At 34.2% G+C, this 26693-nt stretch overlaps 1 protein-coding gene across 6 annotated transcripts in view; it reads left to right on the top strand.

The window, feature by feature from the left end:
- The window catches only part of CNKSR2 (connector enhancer of kinase suppressor of Ras 2), a 294573-nt gene that overhangs the window by 93831 nt on the left and 174049 nt on the right, over window positions 1–26693 (top strand). For all 6 annotated transcript variants that reach the window (XM_011291630.4, XM_045051167.1, XM_045051168.1 and 3 more), the window contains exon 4: window positions 6716–6803. In XM_011291630.4, the coding sequence (XP_011289932.1) occupies window positions 6716–6803 (88 nt within the window). The remainder of the gene's footprint in view (window positions 1–6715; window positions 6804–26693) is intronic.

Below are 26693 nucleotides of genomic sequence, written 5' to 3' on the forward strand. Positions count from 1 at the left end.
AGAGAATTTTGAATTCTTAATTAAAATGCCAATTTGTATGCTTCAGTGCAGTAAAAATGGACTTTAGTTATTTTTTAATGATTTTTGTCTTAGAAGTGTTATATTTTACATATTTTTTAAAAAATGGTTTTAATGAGGCCTAATTTACGTTCTGTAAAATTCACCTGTTTTAGGTGTACAATTTAATGAGTTGTAGTAAATTTAGATACACCTATGCAGTAAATATCTCTACAATCCATTTTATAAAACTATCATGAGAATAGATTTTTTAAAGTTGGTTCCTCACAAAGAGGTTAATTTTTTTTAACTGAGAACATAGATTAATCAATTACATACATTTTTTTCCAATTGAATTCTTAATGTCTCTTTCTGTTTTAGTAAATTATGATGAAAAATATACTGAGTTTTGGAATATAGATTAGTGGAAGACAGCCCATAATAGGCTGTGCTATATAGAATCATTTAGAAAACAATATGTTAAAACCACTGACAAAAGAAAGACTCATTTAACAAATAGTAATGGGACACTAGGTAAAGTCTTTGGAAAATAATAATAAAACACTACCTTTTGTTTACTAAATCATTTTAAATATATAATTTATTTAAGTGGAAAACAAATCCATAAGAAAATTATAGAAAATATAGACAAAAAATAATTGCTAGATGTACAAAGACTTAAGTGTTTTAAATATGGAATAAAATACAAATGAACATACTAATTAACTTCTACATAAAACTGAAAAATGTGTCAAAGTATAAGACAGATGACAAACTGGAAAAAATAAATACTTGCAACAAACATATGAGAGAAGCAGAGTATTGATGTGTACTATGTGAATATTACATGCATATTTTTAATATCAAAATGTAAGAGATAACATATAGACATTTGAAAAAAGAGGAAACAAATTGCTAAGATGTATGTACCAAACAATAGAGTTTCAGAGTACATGAAGTAAAAATTGATAGAACAAGAAGAAAAAGGCAAATCCACAGGTATAATCGTATACTTCCTATCCACTCTCTCAAAATTAATAAAACTACCAGACATAAAGTCAGTAAGAATTAGAAGAACTGAATATTACCACCAAACAACATTATATAGTTGACATCTTTAGAGTATTTAATCCAACAAGAGCAGAATACAAATTATTTTTACGTGCCCATTGGCGTATTCTCCAAGATAGACAATATCTGCCTCATAAAGCATACTTCAACACAATTTAAGAGAATTAAAATCCAGTTAGAGTGCATTCTATAACTATAATGGAATCAAACTAGAAATCAAACTACACACTTCTAAGTAATCCATGGATAAAAGAGGAAGTCTCAAGGGAAGTAAAAAAATATGTTAAACAATGAGAAGAGAACAAATCATAATTTTTGTGGCACACAGATAAAGCAGTGATGAAAGAGATGTGCATAGGACTGAATGCTTATATCAGAAAAGAGATCTCATCAATCAGCTAAGTTGCCATCTTAAGAGAATAGGAAAGTAATTGCTAATCATTGTGTGTAAATTTTCAGTTAAGCAAGATGAAAAAGTCCTAGAGGTCTTCTATAAAATATTACACCTGTAGTTAACCCGTAGTTTTTATTGTACTTGTAGTTAACAATATTTTCTTGTACATTTAAGGTTTTGTAAAGAGGGTAATCTTGTGTTAAGTATTCTTACAATAAAATAAAAGAAAATGGAAAAATAAGAAAAAAAATAAGCCTAAAGCAAGCAGAAGAGGGTAATAATGACAAAAGATCAAAAATCATTGAAACTGAAAACAGAAACACAATGGAGAAGTCAGTCAAAATAAAAGGATCATAAAGGAATACTACAAATAATTCTTTATACATAAATTTGACAGCTTAGATTAAATCGACCAATTACAATTCCTTGAAAAACACCAACTATCAAAACTTACCTAAGATCAGATAGATACTCTGAATAATCCTGTAAGTATTAAAGACATTGAATTAGACTTAGAAACCTTGTGTAATGGGGTATAAAAGGTCCAGGCCCAGATGATTTCCATGGTGAACTCTATATATTTAAAGAGGAAATAACACCAATTCTACACAGTCTGTTCCAGAAAAAGGATAAGTAGGTAATCTTCCATCTCAATTTATGAGATGATCATGATCCTGATCTTAATACTCGATGAAGACCATAAAAAAAAGAAAACTACAGACCAACATTTCTCATGAATTTACATGTTAACTTGTTAACCTACAAGTTAAAATCCTCCACAAAATATTGGTAAACCAAATCCAACCATATATAAATAAAATTATATACTGTGACAAAGTGGAATTTATTCCAGGTATACAAGGCTTCTTTAACACTTAAAAATAAATCACTATGGGGATGCTTGGTTGGCTCAGGTAAGCATCTGACTCTTGATTTTGGCTCAGGTCATGATCCAAGGGTCGTGGGGTAGAGTCCTGCATTAGAGACTGCTTAAGATTCTCTCTCTTGTACCTCCCTCGCTCTTTCTCTCTCTAAAAATAAATAAGTACATAAATGGATTTAAAATTAAATCAGTGTAGTCCACCTCATAAGTGGGTTAAAAAATGAAAATCATATGATCGTAACCATTAATGTATAAAGAGCATTTGGTAATGGTAATTGGTAATTTGGTAATTGGTAATGAATGCGTATCCTGTACCCATTCTTTAGAAAACTACTCAGAAGTGTAGCAACAGATTGGTAATACCTGAACGTGATATAAAGCATATATAAAAAGGAACAGCTAAACTTCTACTTCCCTTAAGAAAATGAATGGTTTTCTCCTAAGACTGGGAATACGGTAATGCTATGTGCTCTCACCTCTCCTATTTAATAATCTGTTGGAAGTCACATTCAGTGCAGTAGGCAAGAAAAGAATTAAAAGGACTAGAGATTGGAATGAAAAAACAAAACTTCCCCTATTTGCAGATCATATATATCCCTGTGTAGAAAATTCCAAGCTATCTACAAAACATGTTAGAACTAGTAAGTAAATAGCAAGGTTGTAGGATACAAAGTCCGCACACAAAAGTTAATTGTATTCCTACATACTAACAATGAATAACTAGAAACCAAAATTAAAAATGTACAATTTACAGTTGCTCCAAAAGTAGTGAGTTGCCTACATATAAATTTAGCAAAATATCTATGGGATCAGTATGTGAAAACTATAAAACACTGATGTGGCAAATCAAATGACATAAATGAGACACATACTGTATACTGTATTCATAGGTTGGAAGTCTCAGTAAAAATGTCAATTCTCAAGTCTCCCTACATATATAAGGAAATTCATATAGAAATTCCCACAGGGGTTTTTTAATAGCCACAGGCTATATGATTCTAAATTTATATTAAAGAGCAAAGAAACAAGAATAGATCAATTTTGAAAAATAAATTACTCAATTTTAAGTATTATATAACCATTGTAATCAAAATTGGTATTGGTGACAGAATCAACACCTAGATTTTTGATTGTGGAGAATGGATAGCCTTTCAGCAAATGGTTTTGGAACACTTGGATAGGTATCAGGGCAAAAAGTGAAACTCGAGCCAGACCTCACACATTATATAAAAGTTGACACTAAAATGAATTACAGAGCTAAAGGTGAAACATATAACTATACAAATTTCGTTACAAAATATGACTTTGGGTCACGTGAAGATTTTCTCAAATATAGCCCTAAAGGTCTAATCCAGAAAAATTATCAAGTTTGACCTCAAATTAAAAACCTGGTATGCTAAAGTTCCTGTTAAGGGGTTGGAAAGATAAGCTATGGCTCATTCTAGGGACTGAGAAGAAATATTACAGGTCGCCTATTCAACAAAGAATTTGTATACAAAATGTGTTAGGAACTCTAAATTCCATAGTAAGAATACCAAAAATCCAAATAGAAAATTGGCAAAGGGCTTAAGGAGACATTTCACTAAAGAGTGACATATATACACACACACACATATATATATGCACAAATATGCACATGAAGATGTTCAGCATCACCGATTAGGAAACCATTCAGGAAATACAGATAACTCTTAGATATAAATATATATAAATATAAATTAGATATAAATATAATATAAATAGATTTCTAAGTAAATATAGAAAAAAACACCTTGGGGGATTAAAGACCTGAATGTAAGACCTGAAACCATAAAAATCCTAGAAAAGAGCACAGGCAGTAATTTCTGTGACATTGGCCATAGCAAGTTCTTTCTAGCTATGCCCCTGAGGTAAGGGGAAAAAAAGCAAAAATGAACTATTGGAACTACATCAAAATTAAAAGCTTCTACACAGTGAAGGAAACAACAAAACTAAAAGGCAGCCTACTGAATGGGAGAAGATATTTGCCAATGACATATCCAACAAAAGGTTAGTATCCAAAATATACAAAGAACTTATTAAACTCAACACCAAAAAAACAACCAATTAAAAAAAAATGAGAAGACATGAACAGACATTTTTCCAAAGATGTCCAGATGGCCAATGATCACATGAAAAGTTGATCATCATCACTTACCATCAAGGAAATGCAAATCAAAATTACAATGAGATATCACCTTACATCTGTCAGAATGGCTAAGATCAACAACAGAAGAAACAAAAGGTGTTGGTGAGGATGTGGGGAAAAAAGGAACACTCCCACACCCTTGGTGGGAATGCAAACTGGTGCAGCCACAGTGGAAAACAGTATAGAGGTTTCTCAAAAAATTAAAAATACTATTACCATAGGATCCAGTAATTCCACTACTGAGTATTTACACAAAGAATATGAAAACACTAATTCAGAAAGATAAAGTCACCCCTATGTTTATTGCAGCATTATTTACAATAGCTAAAACATGGAAGCAACCCAAGTGTTCATGGATTTATCCATTCATGGATAAATTTATCCATTTATCTAATGGATAAAGAAGTGGTATATATACACAATGGGATATTATTCAGCCATAAAAAAGAATGAAATTTTGTCATTTGCAACAACATGAATAAACCTGGAGGATATAATGCTAAGTGAAATAAGTCAATCAGAGAAAGACAAATACCGTATGATTTCACTTGTATGAAATTTAAGAGTCAAAAAGAAATGAGCAAAGGGGAAAAAAGGACAAAGCAAGAAACGGACTCTTTTTTAATATTTTTTAATGTTTATTTTTGAGAGAGAGAGAAGGAGAGAGAAAGAGAGGGAGAGACAGAGGATGAGCGGGGGACGGGGAGGGGCAGAGAGAGAGAGAGACACACACACACACACAGAATCTGAAGCGGGCTCCAGGCTCTGAGCTGTCAGCACAAAGCCTGATGCAGGGCTCGAATTTACTGCAAGATCATCACCTGAGCCAAAGTCGGTCGCTTAACTGACTGAGCCACCCAGGTACCCCCAGCAGACTCTTAACTATAGAGAACAAACTGATGGTTACCAAAGGGGAGGTGGGTGGGAGGATTAAGGAGTGCACTTGTCATGATGAGTGGGTGATTAAAATAAAACCAGAAAAAATTGTCTTGGGAAAATAATTACATAGCTAATAGAATGGCCAATATGAAAAATACATGAGTGAAATATAAGCTTAAAAATAGCAAATAAAGGACTTCTCTCTTATATGAACCCATGTGAGAGTGGGAGGTGCTTGAGTTGTAGTTTCCTAGAAGAAACAAATTGTTTGTAACCAGGAAGTGGTTCCATATAAGCCTTCCCAGTAAATTGCCTGAAGAGATATCAAAGAGTAGGCCTAAAGCACTAAGGATTCAATAATTTTACTAAATTTTCACCTCCATACCTTCTTTTATATTACTGACTTATTTTCTTTTCATTAAACTGGGCCTCCTAAATCCTGTAAGCTTTGGCCTTACAAAACCTCATTGTCATTCACAGATGAGAGAGGCTAAGAAGTAATGGAAAGTCATTGTGAATTCATTTGGTGACAAAACGCTTGCTTGCTTGCTGCTATTTGTTCATAACAGCCTTGTAAATATAAACCTTATATCAGAATATATTTATTATATATGTACCAAGTTGTTTTAAAAAGGCTATGAAGTGACATAAATGATTGGTTTAGTACAAGATAAAACCTAGGTAAGTCGATAGAGGCAGTATATTAGTGTTTAACGCTGTTGACTTGTGGGCTCAGACTTCCTTGGTTTGAATAGCAGTTCTACAACTTACTAGTTGTTACCCTTTTTGTCAGCGTTCTCATCTGTAAAATGGGAATAATAATAGTGCCTATTGACATAAGAGTTTTTGTGAAAATAACTTAGTACATGTAAAGCATTCAGAACAGTAACTGGCACATAGGTCTTCAGTGTTGGCTGTCAGTGTTAGCCCTGAATTGTGAGTATTTCAAGAAGGTAATGTATTGAAAATCTTCATTTGAAAATAAACTAAAATGTTGTCTTTGCCTAAAGTACTCCTTTATTTGGTGTTTTATTGTAGACGTAGTGTAGACGCCTTCTACATACCGAAGAACCAATAAATATTAAGAACTAAAAAAAGAAATTTGATAGAAAGCAAACATTATGTTTCTTGAATTTAATTCTGTTCTAAGCCATTTCCTGAATCTTTTTTCTTAAATATGTCCTGAATATTGTTTTTCACTACGTAAACTTCAGAACAACTCATTTCCTATTATTCAAGATCTTAACTTTAGGCATTGCATTTTAGGACTTTTCAAAATCTGTTCCTATTATTCACTATTTTTTTTTTCCTTTTCCCTTTATAGGTCACCATTTGCTGCTGTCACAGACTATTCAGTTACAAGGAATAATGTCATACAGCTGTGCTTGGAATTAACAACAATTGTGCAACAGGTATTAGCTGGCAACATTTCCTTCTCTTAATTTATTATCTATTTCATATTCAAACAATGAATAGTATTCCTTTTTACCAAGAGTTTGTAAGATACTGGTTTGGGAGTTTCTTCTTAAAGACAAATGGTTCTAAATAAACCAAATATGTGGTTTGGGAAACTATTCATATATCCCAATAAACAAGCATTTTATTTACCAGAAGATGTAAAAATGTAAAAGTATACTGAACTTCTAGAGAAATCATTATAAGATCATAAGTCTGGTAATCTCACATTTTAGTGGGGAGGACTGTACTGCCTTTCACAAAATTAAATTTCCCCATTTAGATAACAGTCTAAGACTTTTGCTCTAAGACACTGTTCTTTATTAGTACAATTATTAGTTTCATTTATATATTGCACATATGAAAAAAATATTCATAATAGCTTTTAACAGTGATCCCTTTATGTGACCTGATTTTATTTTTACTTTGAATATTATCCAAACCAGGGATCCCCAAATCAGATGCCTTCAGGAGTACCGCCACTAATATAAATCAAGCCAGGCATGAGATATGGAGAAATCATAGAGTGATGAATTGACTAGTACATATTTTATAAAACTTAATTAAATCTAATAATGAAACACATCTGAGAAGTCTGAAGCCTGCAGCCACCGTGCTGTGTAAGCCCTGATGGCAGCCTCTTGCTGACGCTGCTTTCTTGGGTGCTGGTATTTGTTAACCTATCCAGTGTTTCAGAAAGAAAGCAGACAATAAAATAAGATGATACAGGAGATTTGGGGGAAAACTGATGATTTAATTTTTTATTCTACTCCCTGTCTTTTATTACCAGAGATAATTATAGGAAGGAGGGTAACTTTGTGACTTTTAATTGTGGAACACATCAGACATTCATCAATGTTATATCATGGCAATGATAAAGTCAACAACTGTTTGTTACTCAGAGACATGTATGGAGAGAGTGAACATTTTTTATGAGCTTTGAGATACCCTAACAGTCTCACTGCATGTCTTTATATTTGATATCAGTAAATGTAATTTCTGAATTTACAAGGTCTCAACTGGATGATGGGGAGAAGAGTGGCGTTTTAGGACAAGACTCAGCAAACATTTTGTAGAAGATATTAAGTATTTAAGGTTTTGTAGGCTGTGTAGTGTAGGCAATAAGGGCCTTTTGAAACTACTCAACTCTGCTGTTTTAGTGCAAAAGCGGCATTAGACAATGTGTAAATGAATGGGTGTGGCTATGTGCCTATAAAACTTGTTTTGCAAAAAAAAAAAAAAAGCTGCAGATTGAATTTGCCCCTTGGGCCATCTTTTGCTGACAAGCGAACGTTCAAGGGCATTGTTAGTCCAGTGTGGTCTGCGGACAGCAGCATTATGACCCCAGGGGTAAAAAAGCAATAATATAACTTATGGGTTATTATTCTTACCCATGACATTTTTTAAAAATGTATTTTTTAAAACTCGATTTCTTTTAAAGGCATTAAACTTAACCAAAGATTTGAGATATGGACAACAGTGTATTAGTTTCTTTCTTTTACTATGAGAGAGAAATTCTCTCTGATTTAGAGATGCATATTACACAGTATTTTTATAGTACTCTTCATACCTTTTAATATAGATAGTGCTCATTAGCAATCTGTATTAAACAATCATAATAATATAAGAATTATTAACTGCTACATGAGAAGATCTGTGATAACTGTATTATGTGTGTTATTTAAGCTTTTTATTTATACATGAGACCCAAAACAATGAACAGATGGTGAAGTTGAATGTGAGAATTAAAAGTTTATTTTTCAAGTTTTTATACCTGAGAAACTCCTATTGTCAATTCTATGAGAATGCCATCCATCTGATATCATCTTGCCAAGTAACTTCATTTCCAAGCATAATTATGACAGAAAGTGGGAATTTTTCAGTTCTTGTGTCTCCTCCAAACATCTGGACCTGGATAGCCTATTTAAAAGTTTACTTTTGAGTAATTGGCTGACTCTCTGTTGCCTTAAAAACAAAGACTGCAAATCTAAATGGCAATTATGATGTTTTCTTGAAAATCTTGAAGAAGAGTACTCAGGTGTATTCATTTTCCGTTAATTAATGCATAATGTTTTCTCACATCAAAAAGGGATCAACAAAGTGATCTTGAAAAAAATTACCTTTAAGTGTACAGTGAGATCATATATGGAGAGTTTTCTATGTTTAGAACTCACAGGTTCCAAAACATACCTTTGTCATTCTAACCTTCAGATGTTACATTGAGAAGAATGGCTGAAATGATTTTCAGTGAATTAAGATTTCCTGTAGAGAAATTGTCCAGTGGTGGAAGTGCGATTTCTGTCAGATATGACTAACTCCCACCTATTCTGCTATTTTTAAGAACATACCATCTAAATAACAAGTGATTCAGCTTTTGTTCCAGAATGTATGAATACCTGCTATTGACAACTACTTCATAACAAACATATGCCATTCTGATATTACCCTCAAAGGCTTATTTGTGCTGTCAACGCAACCTTTAACAGATGTACTATGTGGCTCAACATTCTCCTTAGGAATTTACTTTAAGACACTAATCGGTTTAAGTTTTGCTGTTTATAGCTCAGGAAACATGGTAGAGTATAGAGACATGCTTTCAGAAGTTGAACTTGATGTACATTCTGTCTTGCCCAAATACAGAATTATTGAAAACACTCCAAATAACTGAAATATTCCAGATATACTCAGATGTAGAAGGACCTTCTGTACTTTCCACCCACTGTACACTCTGGTTTAAAGAGGATGCCTTGCCGTTCTTAGGACATTTTGTTCTAACATTACCTGTTTCTATTTTTTAAAGTTCAGTAGCTCTTTTGCCACAGTTCCTTCTACCTCACTCTCATTTTCCTATCACATGTCCTGTTCCACTCATCACCTTTAAGATGCTTCTGAACAAAAACCTCTATACATAGGTAGTTTTGGTTCTTGCCTTGCCCACTCCTTCCCAACTTGTACCTGACCAGATTACTTAATTCATCTACTTTAACTATATCCTTTCTGTTGTATCTTAAGGGAAATGTTAAGATACCAATTTCTCTTCATAAAATACATCTTCCTGACATCCTGATGTAATTTATTTATAAGTATAGAATCGATCACTTTCAGACTAGTCATCCCAAAGCCCAGCTTTAATTTTGTTACTTTTAGCAATTTTCCTCTAGTTTCCAAATTGATTACAAACTCCTTTCTTTGGAATTCAAGGGCATTCCAAGTATGGTCCTACCATAATTTCAGTTTTACCTTCCAGTACTACCATATATCTTAATTGTAGTCTACTTCATGTGGATGACTTACTGTTAATAAAATAGATTTTGTGTCTCATATTTTAATGGTGTGTGGTCTCCTCAGAACATGTCCTATATATCTTTCTCTCAGCCTGGTAAAATCATGTTCTATTCTTTAAGGCCTCTAGGAAGTGCCTCATTCATGAAACTTTCACTATATCCCACAGCTCTTTGTACTTTCTTCCTACTTGACCATTTATATTTAATGTAACTATTGATATGGTTGGAATCGTAACTGCCACCTTGCTGTTTGTCTTCTATGTTTACCATATGTTCTTTATTCTTTTTCTTTTCTGTATGTTTTCATTAATTATTTTTTATGATTCCATTTTGTCCTGTTTGATGACTCATTAGCTATAATTCTTTGTTGTATGTTGTGTGTGTGTGTATATACATGCAATGGAATATTGCTAAGCCATAAAAAAAGAATGAAATCTTGCCATTTGCAACAAATGGATGGATCTACAGGGTATAATGCTAAGTGAAATAAATCAGTCAGAGAAAGACAAATACCGTATGATTTCACTCATATGTGAAATTTAAGAAACAAAATTAACAACAAAAAAAGGGAGACAAACACTCTTAAACAGAGAACAAACTGGTGGTTAGCAGAGGGGAGGTGATTGGCAGGGGGAGGGGAGGATGGGTGAAATAGATAATGGGGATTAGAAGTACACTTAGCATGAAAAGAACTGAGTAACATATAGAATTGGTCAATCACTGTATTGTACACCTGAAAATAATGTAATGCTGTATGTTAATTATACTGGATTTTTTTAAAGTCCTAATATGAAAAACACAATAAAATTTTAAAAACTATGGCATAATACTAAATACTACTTTACATAGCATTTCACATCTTACCTATGAAAGTTATATTCTGCTTTGAATAATAATTATCTAACTTCCATTAGATTATTAACTTCTTAAAGACAAGAATGGTGTCTTGCTGATTTTCATATATAGTAGGTGCGCATTACATACTTGGTAAAATAAATTGACCTGAGATCCAGTTATCCCCTCTGGTTAGCACATGCTCATTTGTACTCTTCCAAGAAAAATTTGGTATTAGATCCTTGAATTGGTACTCAATTTATTTCATCTCCTGTGTAAAAGCTGTCATTCTTTCTCTGCTAGTTATGTAAAGAACCCCAGAGAGGGGTGCCTGGGTGACTCAGTCACTTAAGTGTCCAACTCTTGCTTTTGGCTCAGGTCATGATCTCACTGTTCTGAGATCCAGCCCTGCAACCGGCTCTGTGCACTGACAGTGCAGAGCCTGCTAGGGATTCTCTCTCTCCCTCTCTCTCTGCCCCTCCCCTGCTTGTGCTATCTCTCTCTCAAAATAAATAAACTTAGGGGCGCCTGGAGTGGCTCAGGTGGTTAAAGCGTCTGACTTTAGCTCAGGTTATGATCTTGGAGTTCATGAGTTCAAGCCCATATTGGGTTATGTGCTGACAGCTCAGAGCCTGGAGCCTGCTTTGGATTCTTTGTCTCCCTCTCTCAGTCCCTCCCCTGCTCGCTTGCTCTCTCTCTCTCTCTCTCTCTCTCTCTCAAAAATAAAATAAACATTAAAAAAATAAAAATAAACTTAAAATATATTTTTAAAAAAGAACCCCAGAGATATCGAAAGATACCCATCACTTTACGTCTTAGTTTATTCACTGAGTTAAAATACGAGTATTGATCCTCATAACTACTTTCCAAGGTAGAATGAAAGCAAACAAGACTTCTGAAACACTATGCAAATATAGAATGCTAAAAAAAATATCTTTTGAGGAAACAGTTACAAGCATGATGTATTAGTGTTTGTAAATCATCTCTTAAAATAATCTATTATTTTTCTACTGTTAGGTGATGTCGTATCTTTGGTACCAAGTTTTTCTGGGCTCTAGTCTGTTACTACCTTTCATAGCAATAGGAATGAGGTTGATAAAATAATGAAATAAAATAGCTAAGTTGATAATGAAACTATAAGTGGTTTTATTTCATTTCGACTCTACTTTTCTGTATTTTCCAAATTTTCTAAAATGAATTCAAGTTGTCAAGAAAAAAAAATGTTATATAAAGTAATACTGCTTTCTTTGATAAAAGAGCACAACATGGACAAATACTTACATTTTAAATGACATAGTTTACAGTCAGTGTCCATCTAATGGTCTCATTCAGCCATTGTATACACACTAATCACTGCATTCACTTGGAATTGTATGCAGTATCTGAAGATAGGTATTAAACTTAAGCTACCAGTAAAAGAGGCCAATTTGAATAAGCAAAGTGTAGATTTAAAAAAAAAAAAATATATATATATATATATATATATATATATATATATATATATATATATCTAGGGCATGCATTTATTGCCAGGCTTTCAAGAAATCTCATCTGAACAGTTATGATGATAGTTATGCTTTGAAATATGCTGTACTTCAAATTATTTTTCACTCAACTTTAATTATTTTTATTCCCATTGCAACAAGAGGAGATGATCAATATCTAAAAATAAACTGTCACAAATAGCTTTTTTCCCTTCTTAACACAAAGGGGGTGGTACTATGAAGTAAGTGGAAAGTGCTTCTTGGTATTGGCTACTTATATTTAAAGTGGTACTAACATTAGAGGTGAAAAAAATATAAATTTCTTTTAGCAAGCTCTATTTGGAGTGATTTATTTAATCCTTTATATCTATTTTACTTATTTACAGTTGTGATGGGGTTAGATAGTTATAGTTGAAGTCTTTTAAAGAGATCCCTCCCCCAGTACTTTCCTTTCCACATAAGATTGGTTATCATACCACATTTGAGAAAAAGGGGAAAATAGTTTAAAATCTTAAATAGAAAGAATTCTCAAAGAACTGAAGCCTCATTTAGAGCACTGTCAGCAGAAAAATGAGGCAGGTACCCACACACTTCATGCCAGTACTGAAATAATTGCCATGATGCCTGCCCTAATGGGTTGCAGCTTGACCTAAAATTATTCTACTATAACGGTTTTTTATTTTCTACCTCAAACACAAAAATGATTAGATTGTCACTAGTAAAGAAACTGACACAAAAGTATCAGTTTGCAAAGTGAAGCTTTGGTGGAATTCAGAATACTTGGGAAAAGAGACAGAGGGTAGGGATAGTGACTATTGGAAGAATTGAGAATTAGGCCCATCGCTTCATGAGCATTTCACCTTGGACAACCATGTACATTTACTTGTGCCATCTATAAACAGAAATAATTCTATTGTGAGTATCAAATTAGATGTGTTAAAAATTGTTCAAAAATGTGAAGTGCAAAACAAAAGTAATATTTATAAAATTGGTAAGAAATACAGACTTGATAAAAGGAATTTGTTTTAAATAATGAATATACATTTTAGTGTTCATTTTCTTCAGCTGCAGTGAAATTCAGTGAAATCTGAATTATATGCTGAGAGAAAATTTTCAACATGATGTGAAACATTTTAGATCAGATTTTGAAATGATAATATACCAGAGTGAAAACTTCCTTTTAAAATTCAAGTTCCAGTAATATACTTTTACCTGAAATGTCTCCTCTAAATTGTATATATTAAAATGTCTTGCTGTTTTCTTATGGGCTTACTCATTTCTTAGCCTTTTTACATCCATTTTCCCTGTCCTTAGATATCACTGTTTTTTTTAATAGTATTTGAAATGTTACTTTAGCTTACCATTCCCACCTAAAAGTTGGGTAAAAAAGAGAAAAGATTAGTAGTCTTTCACATGAGATTGTTTAAATTAACTTTTGAAAAGAAAAGAAATGCAGAGTAGAAGGAAATTTTAGAAAAAGTTCTTAAAACATCCTATTTTAAGTATGTAATTGTTACCTACTGCTTAGTCCACACTTTCCTTCCCCACCCTCTAAAATTTGAAGAAATGTCATGTACTGTTCAAAAAATCTTAACTGAGAGAATCATCACCAAGAACTGAAAGTTTACTTAGATATTGAAAGAGTTTATTGAAAGAGATATTGAAAGAGATTATGATCTTTGCTTCCATTCATTCCACTGATGCTGTATGCCATAAATATAAACGTTTGTATGTAGTATATGCTGCAGTATATTTTTCTACATTTTTTAAAGTAATATCTTCTTCATAGAAAAATTTGGAGTAATGAAAAGAAAAGCATTGTTTTTAATCCTTCCACCCAAAGAAAATCCTGTTATTTTCCCTTTTTATTTCAGCCTGTTATATTTTGAATATAGTTTTTTTCATTTAGTATTATTCCAGAATTTTTTTTATTTTACTGCATTGTCCATATTAGGACTTTTAAAAAATCCAGTATAATTAACATACAGCATTACGTTATTTTCAGGTGTACAATGCAGTGATTGACCAATTCTATACGTTACTCAGTTCGTTTCATGCTGAGTGTACTTCTAATCCCCATTATCTATTTCACTTATCCCTCCCTCCCCCTGCCAATCACCTCCCCTCTGGTAACCACCAGTTTGCTCTCTGTGTAAGAGTGTTTGTCTCTCTTTTTTTTGTTGTTGTTAATTTTGTTTCTTAAATTTCACATATGAGTGAAATCATACGGTATTTGTCTTTCTCTGACTGATTTATTTCACTTAGCATTATACCCTGTAGATCCATCCATGTTGTTGCAAATGGCAAGATTTCATTCTTTTTTATGGCTTAGCAATATTCCATTGCATGTACACACACACACACACACACACACACACACACACACACACACAAACACACACACCACTGGATACTTCGGTTGCTTCCATATCTTGGCTATTGTAAATAAGCTGAAATAAACTAAGGGACATAGGGGCACATATATCTTTTTGAATTCATGTTTTTGTATTCCTTAGAACTTTGTTTTTTAAAAAAGTTTATAACATGACAGTATTCATTAATTTTTAAAAATACAGAAAACCATAAAGAAAAGTGATTCGACATTTCTATACATGATTAAATGAGCTCCATAGTAAGTCTAGTTGCTATCTGTCACCGTGCAAAGTTGTTACAATAGTATTGACTGTATTTCCTATGCTATACACTATATCCCCATGACTTACTGATTTTATAACTGGGAGTTTGTACTTCATAATCCACTTCACTTATTTTGCTTGTGTTCCCAACTTTTCCCTGCTCTGGTAACCAACAGTTTGTTTCCTATATCTGTGAGTCTGTTTCTGTTTTGTTTGTTTGCTTCTGTTTTTAGTTTTTATTTTAAGTTTATTTATTTATTTTGAGAGAGAGAGAGAGCATATGCGTGTGTGAGAGGGGCACAGAGAGGGAGAGACAGAATCCCAAATAGTCTTGGTGCTGTCAGTGTATAGCTCAGTGCAGGACTTGAACCCATGAACCATGAGATCATGACCCTAGCTGATACCAAGCCAGACACTCAACTGACTGAGCCACCCAGACACCCCTGTTTCTTTGCTTTTTTAGATTCTACATATAAGAGAAATCATACAGTATTTATCTTTTTCTCTCTGACTTATGTCACTTAACATAATGCCCTCTAGGTCTCTCCATGTTGTTGCAAATGGCAAGATTTCATTCTTTATTATGGCTGAATAATATTTCATTGTATGTATACAAAATCCTTATCCACTCATCCATCAATAGACAGTTTGCTTCCTTATCTTAGCTGTTGTAAATAATGCTACAGTGAACATAGGGGTACATATATCTCTTTGAATCAGTGTTACCATTTTCTTGGGATAAATACCCAGAAGTGGAATTGCTGAATCATATGGTAGTTCTATTTTTAATTTTTTGAGGAACCTCCATAGAGTTTTCCATAGTGGCTGTACCAATTTACATTCCTACCAAAAGTGTATGAGTGTTCCCTTTTCTTCACATCCTCACCAATACTTGTTACTTTTTGTCTTCTCAGTAATAGCCAAATTGACCAGTGTTATTTTATTTTTAAATCTTTATTGAAGAAAATGGAAAAAATATTCTTCAAAGATCAATTTTGAAAGTGTTTATTTTTTAATGTTTATTTATCTTGAGAGAGAGAGAGAGAGAGAGCGAGCGAGCTAGGGAGAGGCAGAGAGATAGGGAGAGAGAATAATACCAAGCAGGCTCCATAGTGTCAGTGCAGAGCCCAATGCGGGGCTCAGTCTCAGGAATTGTGAATCATGACCTGAACCAAAATCAAGAGTCAGATGCTTAACCAACTGAGCCAACTAGGTGCCCTGAAACTGTTTTGTTTTGTTTTTTTTTTGATGGACAATTCCCTGTAAATTATGTATGTTTGTTTTCTAATCATTTTTCTTACCTGTATACTATTTTATTTTTTTAATGTTCATTTATTTTGAGAGAGAGTACACACATGCAAGCAGGTAGGAGCAGAAAGAGAGAGAAAGAGAGAGTCCCAAGTAGGCTCTGCTCAGCATGGAGCCCAACGCAGGGCTCATTCTCACAAACCTGAGATCATGAACTGAGCCAAAATCAAGAGTTGGATGCTTACCCAACTGACCTACCCAGGCACCCATCCGTTATACTTTTTTCAATACAAATCAATAAAAATAAATTATTTATGAAGTATTTTCTAAATATACATTTTTAAATAAAAATTTTCATAAGATTGTCTCTCTCTCCCTCTGCTCCTCTCCCCTGCTCATGCTCTCTTTCTCTCAAAAAAAAAAGTGTTAATAAGCATATTTTTTTAATATTTACTTTGGGGAGAATGCAAGTAGGGGAGGGGTGGAGAGCGGGGTACAGAGGCTCCGAAACAGGCTCTGCACTGACAGTCTGACAGCAGCAAGACCAGTGTGGGGTTTGAACTCACAAACCACAAGATCATGACCTGAGCCGAGGTTGGATGCTCAGCTGACTGAGCCACCCAGGTGCCCCTGTATAAATAAGCATATTTATATTGAGTGTATTGCCCTTTTTAAAATGTATTACTGCTGTTTAATCCGACCCGTTTTATCTTAATCAGGTTGTTATGTACTCAAGGTAAATGCTTGAGAGAAAAGAAGAGCTTTTCTAGGATTTATTGAATTGGTATTGGTGGTTTAAATTCTTAGACCACATTATCTGTGAATACTAAAAAATTAAAAATAAAGATTGCAGAATTTTGTAAAAATAAATATCCTAGAAGTGATTTTTTTCTTTTGAGAGGTGGGGAGTGGGGAGGGTCAGAGAGATAGAGAGAATCTTAAGCAGGCTCCACACCCAGCACAGAGCCTGACATGGGGCTCTAGCTCACAACTGTGAGATCATGACCTGAGCCGAAACCAAGAGTCAGACACTTAACCAACTGAGGCACTCAAGCACCCCGATAGCCTAGAAGTGATTTTTAAAATTTCATTAAGGAAAGGTGCCTGGCTCAGTCAGTTAAGCATCTGACTCTTACAGCTCAGGTCATGATCTCAAGGTCTATGAGATTGGGCCCTGAATTAGGCTTTGTACTGGCAGTGCAGAGCCTGCTTGGGATTCTCTCTCCCCCCTCTGTCTCTGCCCCTCCTCCCTGTTCACTCTCTCTCTCTCTTTCAAAATAAATAAACATTTGGGGCGCCTGGGTGAGTCAGTTGAGCATCTGACTCTTGATTTCAGCTCAGGTCATGATCTCACACTCATGGGATCAAGCCCTGTGTCGGGTTCTGTGCTGACAGTGCAGAGCCTGCTTGAGATTCTCTCTTCCCTCTCTACCCCTTCCCTGCTCATGTTTTTTCTCTCTCAAAATAAATAAATGAAAAATTAAAAAATAAACATTAAAAAATAATAAAATACAATTTCATTAAAGATTTTTTTAATGTTTATTTTTGAGAGAGAGCACGGGCAGGGGAGGGGCAGAGAGAGATGGGGACAGAGTATCTGAAGCAGGCTCTGAGCTGACAACAGCAAGCCCAATGCAGGGCTCAGACTCACGAACAGCAAAGTCATGACCTGAGCTGAAGTCGGACACTTAACTGACCGAGCCACCCAGGCTCCCTTCATTAAGTATTTACGCAAGGAAACATTCCCTATAAGTTTTCTGACAATAGCTATTATATTTTGCTTCATTACATTTTATCTGTGTGAATGGTACATCCTTTACCTTCTTGGTGGACATTTTATATCATTTACATTTTATGACAAAATAGGGTAGTGGGCTTTGATATAAAGTATATCTGAGTTCATCATCTTGGCTCTGCTTTTTGACAGGCTATATGAACTTGGACAAATGGCTTCACATCTCCGATACTCTTTATATGTAAAAGAGCATCACACCTTGTTGGATCATTTTAGGGTTGCAGTGAATTAGTAGAAGATCTAGCCCATAATCTGGCATTTAGTGGAAACTTAATAAATGGCCATTTTACTTAACCCTATATGCAAAAGAGCCTTTGGAAACTCTAAACTTACCTAGTTTTTGCTCTGCAGATACTTAAAGGAGTGTTGCCATGCTTACTTTTGGTATTGAGTAGCAGTGAAGAAAGACCTATTTCTAGAAGGAGTGCTTTTTTAAAAAGGACTTTGCTTTAATTTAGGATGTTCTTTAGATTTTAATGCAAATTGATTACTGTGCTTCATATTCTGGAAGATATTTTGACGTAAACTGGAACAAATTTTGATCACCTGTGAACCTGCCATCCCTGTCCTACACATTCAAATTACCTAGAGTTGAAAATGGAGAACTCGGGGCGCCTGGGTGGCGCAGTCGGTTAAGCGTCCGACTTCAGCCAGGTCACGATCTCGCGGTCCGTGAGTTCGAGCCCCGCGTCAGGCTCTGGGCTGATGGCTCAGAGCCTGGAGCCTGTTTCCGATTCTGTGTCTCCCTCTCTCTCTGCCCCTCCCCTGTTCATGCTCTGTCTCTCTCTGTCCCAAAAATAAATAAAAAATGTTGAAAAAAAAAAAAAAGAAAATGGAGAACTCAAAACATATAAAGGTAAAATGCCAGTGTGTAATACTCAGTCCTACAGAATGTGTGTTGTAGAAGGGATATTAAGATTCAGGTAGTAAATATATGTAAAGTTCTAAAGTGGGGGGTATAAATTACTGGGGTAGGCACTATATATATATTCTATGGTTCGTATAGTCAGTTTTAAAACCTATAAAAGCCCAACTAGGAGAGTCTCTCATTCATCTCAGACACAACTTTAAATAATATATTTGCTATATTAGGGTTAGTGTTTAAGCCTTCCTGAATGAGACATTCTAGGTGACCTGAAAATTGGACTGGGGCTTTTGAGATTAAAACTGGGACATTTCAGATCAAAAACCAGGACAGATTTTATATGTAAATTTTAAACAATATGTATTATATTACTTAGTACACTTGTTGATGGAAACATAAAAGGTGATTCTGTTTTATTTTGTGTTTAAACAGCGTATTTAATTCAGTGTAATTATACTTAATCCTTTGTTTGCTTTCGCTGTTTTAGTTGATCATGAAGAAGCAAAACTAGTGTTTTTTTTTTAAACTTCTGTATATAATCCTAATACAGTGAATCAGAAGTTATAGCTAGAACTATTAGGCATAGTAGCCAGATAACTTGAGGACTTTTATTCTAAAGACAAATACAAAACTAAAAAGATATAGAATTTGCAAAGCCGAGATTATATTATATATGTATGCCTGTATCTCTTAAAAGACCTAGAAGGTAGTCTGAAAACAAATATAAACACACACCGAAATCCTCATTCTTGATATAAAATATAAAATGTTTATTGGTAGCTGTAAATTTTCTGAAGGCTCAGAATGAAAAGGTAATTAAGAGTGATGAAATTACCACATGCTAAGACTTTAGCAAAGCACTATTTAGAACATTGGGACATAATCATTTATTATTCTTCCAGCTTTCTGACATTGGCCTGACTTATGAACAAAAACTTAAAAACTTATGTAAATTATATGAAAATGAATTCTGAAATTGACTCTTTTCAAAGCTTTATTTTTTTAAAACACCTAGACTATATTATGTGAGCATCCTGCCAAAACACTTTTAAAGATGTAGACCGTATCACTATCACCAATAACAGAAGACGAACTAGAGGTGTTGTGTACTAATCAAATTCTTTTATATGGCAAATAGCAGGCTACTATTTCTGAGACATCTTTTTTCTTCTGTGTATTATATTTTTAAAGTTTATTTATTCATTCTGAGAGAGAGTGCATGCATGGGAGGAGGGGCAGAGAGAGGGAATTCCAAGCAGACACCATGCTGTGCTGCTACTGCAGAGCCCAGTGCAGGGCTCCAACCCACAAACCATGAGATCATGATCTGAGCAAAAATCAAGAATCAAATGCTTAACCCATTGAGCCCTCCTCACCCCACTAAATATCTCACTAGGCTTTCTGTTTCTTCACATTTAAACTTTCTGCACAAAGGATTATATTTTTAAATTTATGTAGTATTTTATACATATACAAAAGAATGCATGTCATAGATGTGTGTGTGTGTTTGTGTGTGTTATGAAGCATAACAATGAATACTCATGAATCTCTCATATAATAAATAGGACATTACCAATATTATTTTACTTACATTTGTGCTCCTCCCCAATCTCCTCATGCTGCCTCTTCTCAAAGTGTTTGGTTTTTCTCCTTAAAATAGTTTTATATACTTTTCTAAAACCCTTTTTAATTATACTTGTCTTTGAGTTTGTAAAAATGGTATCACTGTGCATAATACCTTTTTCACTTGATTTGTGTTTCTGAATTCATTCATGTTTTGCCCAGTTACTGTAGTTCATTCACTTTTACTTCATATAATACTTAATTGTGTCTATATACTCCAATATGTTTATCCCTTTTTGTGACCATGAATATTTGGACATATACCTACTTTTAAATGTATTACATAGTGTAATTGCTGTGTTGTACAGTATGTACATGCTCATCTTTATAATTGTACCACATCCTGTTCTGAAAGTTTTATTGCTCATTTATGTAATGTACTTTCATTGTTTTCATTGTCTGAAGTACTGTCTGTTCATCATGCTGTCTTATGATGGAGTTCACCTTTCAAGAGGCTATTAAAATTTTCTCACAAAGACCCTATAAAGATAGAACTTTTACCATTATTGCTATGTTGTGTACATGGAAACATGTAGAAAGGTGGGTTAGGTGATTCTTAACCCTATAGGTGATAACATAAACTTCAGAAGAGAGTCCTGATATGTTACCATTTGTATTATACTGTGATTATTCTCTTTAAAGAATAAAGCCAAAAGTAATACCAATCCATTTAAGAAAATATTTGCTGTGGGAGACTTAGTGAAGGCAGGTATCTATATCATGCATCTCTGTGTTTCTAGTGCCTCGAAAATAAATGATTGTTGAAATAATTCATTTTCCCCTTAAAATTTCACCAAAAAGAGGCTACAGATTTTTGATTTAGCTGCTGTAACTCTCTGTGATACTGGTGAAGATCTAAAGAGAGCTAAACAGAAAAAAGAAATGATCCTTCAAAATTGATGAAATCCAGGTATATTGTAAGTATTACAAATATACAATTAGTGCTTTACATTTTAAGGTTGCTCGTTCCTATTTCTTCTCCTATTAATTCTTACAACTACAGGGAGATGAATGGGGGTGGGAAGGAAGAGTGGTGATAGTATCAGTCTTCTCCATGAGACAGGTAATGCCCTAGTGAATTTGAGGAGGGAGAGGTGGGCTGAGGGGTTACTTTGGAGGGGACCAGAGCCTAGGAGGAAAGGGCTGGTGTTGGAGCTAGAAAAGGGTACCATTACTGTCTAGTCTGCAAACTCTCCCCAAATAAACCCATGTGTGCATTTCTGACTATCATTAAGCATGCTTTTGTAGCTTAAAAATTTCAATTTTGATTTGATACCAAATATGGAAACCTGAGCCGTAAAGGAATATATAATATAATGCTGTGAGACTATGTAATGCTAGAGTGGGAGTTATAAAACACCTAAGCTGGAAAAATCAAAAGGTTTGATTAGATACCTTTATGGGTTCTGGTTCTGTAACTATTTTATGTATCTGACTCCAATTTAGGTGCCATCCCCAAACTTTTTTAATGCCTTTTTGTCTATAGTTGGGCTATTTAGCAGTTACTAATAATATAACTGTGAATTTTTGTTTTAATGTCTCACTGTTTTCTATAGCCCTCCTTACCCTACTAAATATGTCACTAGGCTTTCTGTTTCTTCACATTTAAACTTTCTACACAAATATTTTACTGCTGTCTCTCCCCACAAGAATTCTGAACAGCCTTTTAGAAATGAAATGTATACTGCCCTGGGCTCTTCTGTTCACCTTTGTAACCCCTCCCTTAAACCATATCATCTAAATGCTATTCCTTATGATGTTTAAAAATTATTAGCAAGAACAAAGGGTCTATATAAAATTTAATGGGCAGGGAATATTAACATTGATATTTTGAGGTTGGCCAAGTACTTTTACAACATATTATCAGATTTGTTTCTTACAATAATCCAGTGAAGTAGGTAGACCAGATGTCATTATCTCAATTTTGTAAGTGAGTAAATGAAATTTAAGATAGGGAGGGTGACATTAAGTGTCATGGCCAGGACTTAGATCCATGCTTTGACATTGTAATACTTTCAGCTCATTGCTCTTCAAATTGGCTTTACCTTAGAATGAAGTAAGGAGCCTTTTGGGGCACCTGGGTGCTTAGTTGGTTGAGTGTCCAGCTTTGACTCAGGTCATAATCTCGCAGTTCATGAGTTCGGGCCCCACATCGGGCTCTGTGCTGACTGCTCAGAGACCAGAGCCTGCTTCGGATTCTGTGTTTCCTTCTCTCTCGCTCCTCCCCTACTTGTGCTCGGTCTCTCTCTCTGTCAAAAATAAACAAACATATAAAAAAAAGAATGAAGTAAGGAGCCTTTTAAACGTACTGATATCTGTGCCCCATAAGACCTACTAAATTAGATTCTTGATGGTGGGGCTTGGCATCAGGAGTTTTTAAATGATGGCTCCATTGATTCTAACATGGAGCCACTGTATTCATACTTAACTAGTTTATTATGAGATGAGTGTGATGTGAGAAGAAAATGTATGTGTTCAAGAACAGTGTTTTCTCAAAAGCAGGGCCATGGACTATAATTCACCTGGGGAAGCTTGTTAAGATGCAGATTGTTCAGACTCCACCATAGGTTGAATGACTGAGTCCTATGGATCAGCAGGTTCAACTATTTATAGGTGATATCAGCCCAGAGGCCACACATTTACAAAGGAAGCTAGTTAAAGTTTTGAATATGTAACTCTAGTTATCAGTTGTTCATAGTCTATCTGTGCCATAAATGCTTATCCAAAAGGATTAAATGTGTTCTTTAAAACATCAAATGTAAGATATTAATGAAAATGGTCATTGGCCATTTGTCATAAGGGGAGGATTGGTATTAGAAACTAATGTGTTGGGAACTAGGGTTAATAAAATAAGGAGGAATAATAATAACATTTTAGCATGTTATGAATCATTATGCCTTACATGGATTATGTTATCTAATCATCATAAATATAGATTTTCATACTTATAAAAGGTTAAAGCATACCAAAAAAAAATAGAGCTACTGGTTGTCGACAGTGATTTTTTAAGGCATTTGTCTCTGCTGACAAAATAGTTTTTTTTTTCAAAGTAGTTTTTAATAACCCAGGCCCCTTGGATTGGGTCAGCATGACCAGCAACATCAGATAGGTAATTCAGATGAAATTAGGCCTTAACACAAGTGAAATAATGGATTGAAATTATAACTGGAAGTGGCAGATTGAAGAACTAATCAGAATTAAGTAATTAGGATAAGTGAGCATGAATAAGACTTATAAAATGAGGCAAAAATCATATATAAATTCAAGATGGTAAAAGACTAGATTTGCATGAAGGTGACAGAATGTTATCTGAGGCTGACTTGCGAATTATATTGTGTGAGGAGTGACATAGCACCTCAGAAAAGTAGCACATTTCCTGAAATGAAGTACAGGATATAAAATTCATGGATTTGGGGAGGGGCACTCAGTCTAGAGCATGAGACTCTTGATCTCAGGGTCATGAGTTCAAGCCCAACGTTGAGCGTAGAGCTTACATAAAAAAATTTCATGTAATAGTTATTGCATTAAATTCTGCTTTGGTTAGGTCTTCATTTGCATGTGTGTTCTATTTTTGCCCCTTGCATATAGTGGAAGATTGTATCCGTCAAGTTAAGCTAGATTATGCTGCAATAATCAACAACCTGGAAATATTTGTGCTTTTAGTATCATTCATGACCAGTGCTCATGCTCCATGTCCATTCTGGATTACTATAGCTCTACTCCACATCCTCTTCACTTCAAAGCCGAGAGTAGCCTCTTCTTGAACACTGCTGGTCATCACAGCAGAAAGGAAAGAGAGCATGGTGAACTATGCACTAGTTCTTAATGTTTCTGCATGCCAATGGGACACATCACTTCTGCTTGCATTTCATTAGACAAAGTAAGTCATATAGCCATGGCTGACTTCGGTGGCTCCAGGATGTTTATTTTTTTCTTTAAAAAAAATGGAATGTATATTTAGAAATCATAATACAAATCTGACACAGTAATGAATCTATAAAGAATTCCAGGATAGCATTATACTAGAATTTTAAGGTGAGTTATCTTTTTTATGTGAACATAAGGAAAGCACAATAAAATCAAATTATGTGGAAAAAATTTTTAAACATCCCAAAAAATATCTTAGTAAAGGTTGAGTTTGAAGAGTTTCTTCTCTCCTCAGTGGTGTGTTTATATGCATTGGTTTGTCTCTTAGTAATTTAACTGTATTCTACTGCAATAGTGGTGGGAGGGGAAGACCTTTTGGTTTTCCAAAGCTTAAAATTTTCTTTATAAATCACGCAGTGCTACTACCAGGAAACCCTAAATGGATACTGATTATTTATGATAATGACTTTTGAGTATATACAAAACTAAGCCTAGATGTGGGCTGGTACTGTTGCTTGGGCAATTTAGTATTCATTAGGATTCAAATAATTTATTATCGTCAGTGATCTAAAAATATTTATTGAGTGCCTGAGTACAAATGTTATTTTTTCAGATGTTGCATATAATGAAAAGAAATGCTTCCATTTTGTCAAAGTAAATTCAATGTAAATAGATAAAAAGGACAAAAGTATGTAGGCTAAGGAACTTTTAAAATTAATACTTGGAATTTGTTTCAAATATACCATAATTTCCATTTATTTTCTGGCAGCCAAGTGGATGATATTGAACTGATGAATTAACGTTTAATTTATATTTTCATTTATGATGTGGCATGGTATTTATCTTTGCTTGAACTCCTTAGTTGAATTTGTCATGGGGGAAAAATTGTCTCTTGTCATTTAGACCCTATAGATTTTCTTTCCCTTGTGATATATTAGATGGTCATTATAGTAAGTAACTTGAACATCTGTAACCTATTTTAGCTTTTTATTACAACAAAATGTTAGCTTTATTGTATGAATATAAATTCTTGATATCTTTTACATAATATGAGTCTGTATGCAGAGAAAATCTATTTTTGTTGAAAATATCTGCTGAGATCATGCAGATTAATATTTAAAACTAAACTCATATTTAAAATTATTTTGAAACTGAAACTCAGTCTATTTTTGTACAAAATGAGAGTGTAAAGAAACTAAATGTACTGTGCTAGTTTGGCAATTAGAAACTCTGTTTTTGAAAAAATGGCTTTAAATGTTTCATTTGTGTATTTAATCTGTAGAGCCAATGTGAAATGTGTATTATGGAATGTGAAAATAGATAATTAATGGAATAAAGTATTCATAACTGATAAATTCAGACAATATAGAGTGTACAGAACACCTTCAGAAATTAAGGAGACAGTTCCTTTCCTGACAGTCTAATGGGAGAGACTAACAAATAAATAACTGGTGGAAACTTAAAAAATGTACAGTTAGTAGTTATCAGATAGGCCTTTCAAAAATATTTGGGTCTTGACTCAAGACATGCAGAATAAACAAACTTAGCTCATGATAGGGATTAGCTCACTGCCTTTTCAGGTTGTCAAAACAAAGTGATTAAAGTTACAGGGATCACAGTCTAACCCTAATGAGTTTTCTGGTCATTTATACCTTGACTTGACATTTTTACTTTTTATTCCTTTTGACACTTGAATCTTTGCAAGCCTCGGTGGTTTTTGGATTTGTTAAAGAGCCATTTGGATGCTGCAACAACAGCCTTACTTCTGCCTGCATTTCCAAGTCCCTGAATGCTAAAAGATTAGTTTCTACACCCATTCAACTATTGGGACAGTAGTATTTCATTGTCAAGTGAAAGGCTAGAATAATTAAAGCCAGATGGGGCTTCATTTTAGATGACCTCTTGGGGCAGAACTGGAGCAGAATTTTGAAGAGCACTATGGTGCAAGGTGCAGAAGAATATGGCTATGTTCACTGACAGAAAGACTATAGACAACCTCTAAGGTCATACCCACTCACATTCTCCTCCCATCCCTTGCTTATTGCTCTTTTTTATGTTACAACTTGATACCTTATTTGACCTAATGAAAATCTTAGCCAATTCTTTTCAAAATGGGTCATTTTAAAATTTCAATAGATACCATCCTTCATGAATTCTCCTCTTCTCATTCCCAAAACAACAGCAAGAAGACTGTTCCAACAAGTTTGTGGT

This window comes from Felis catus, chromosome X (assembly GCF_018350175.1).
Source record: "Felis catus isolate Fca126 chromosome X, F.catus_Fca126_mat1.0, whole genome shotgun sequence".
Classification (NCBI taxonomy): Eukaryota; Metazoa; Chordata; class Mammalia; order Carnivora; family Felidae; genus Felis; species Felis catus.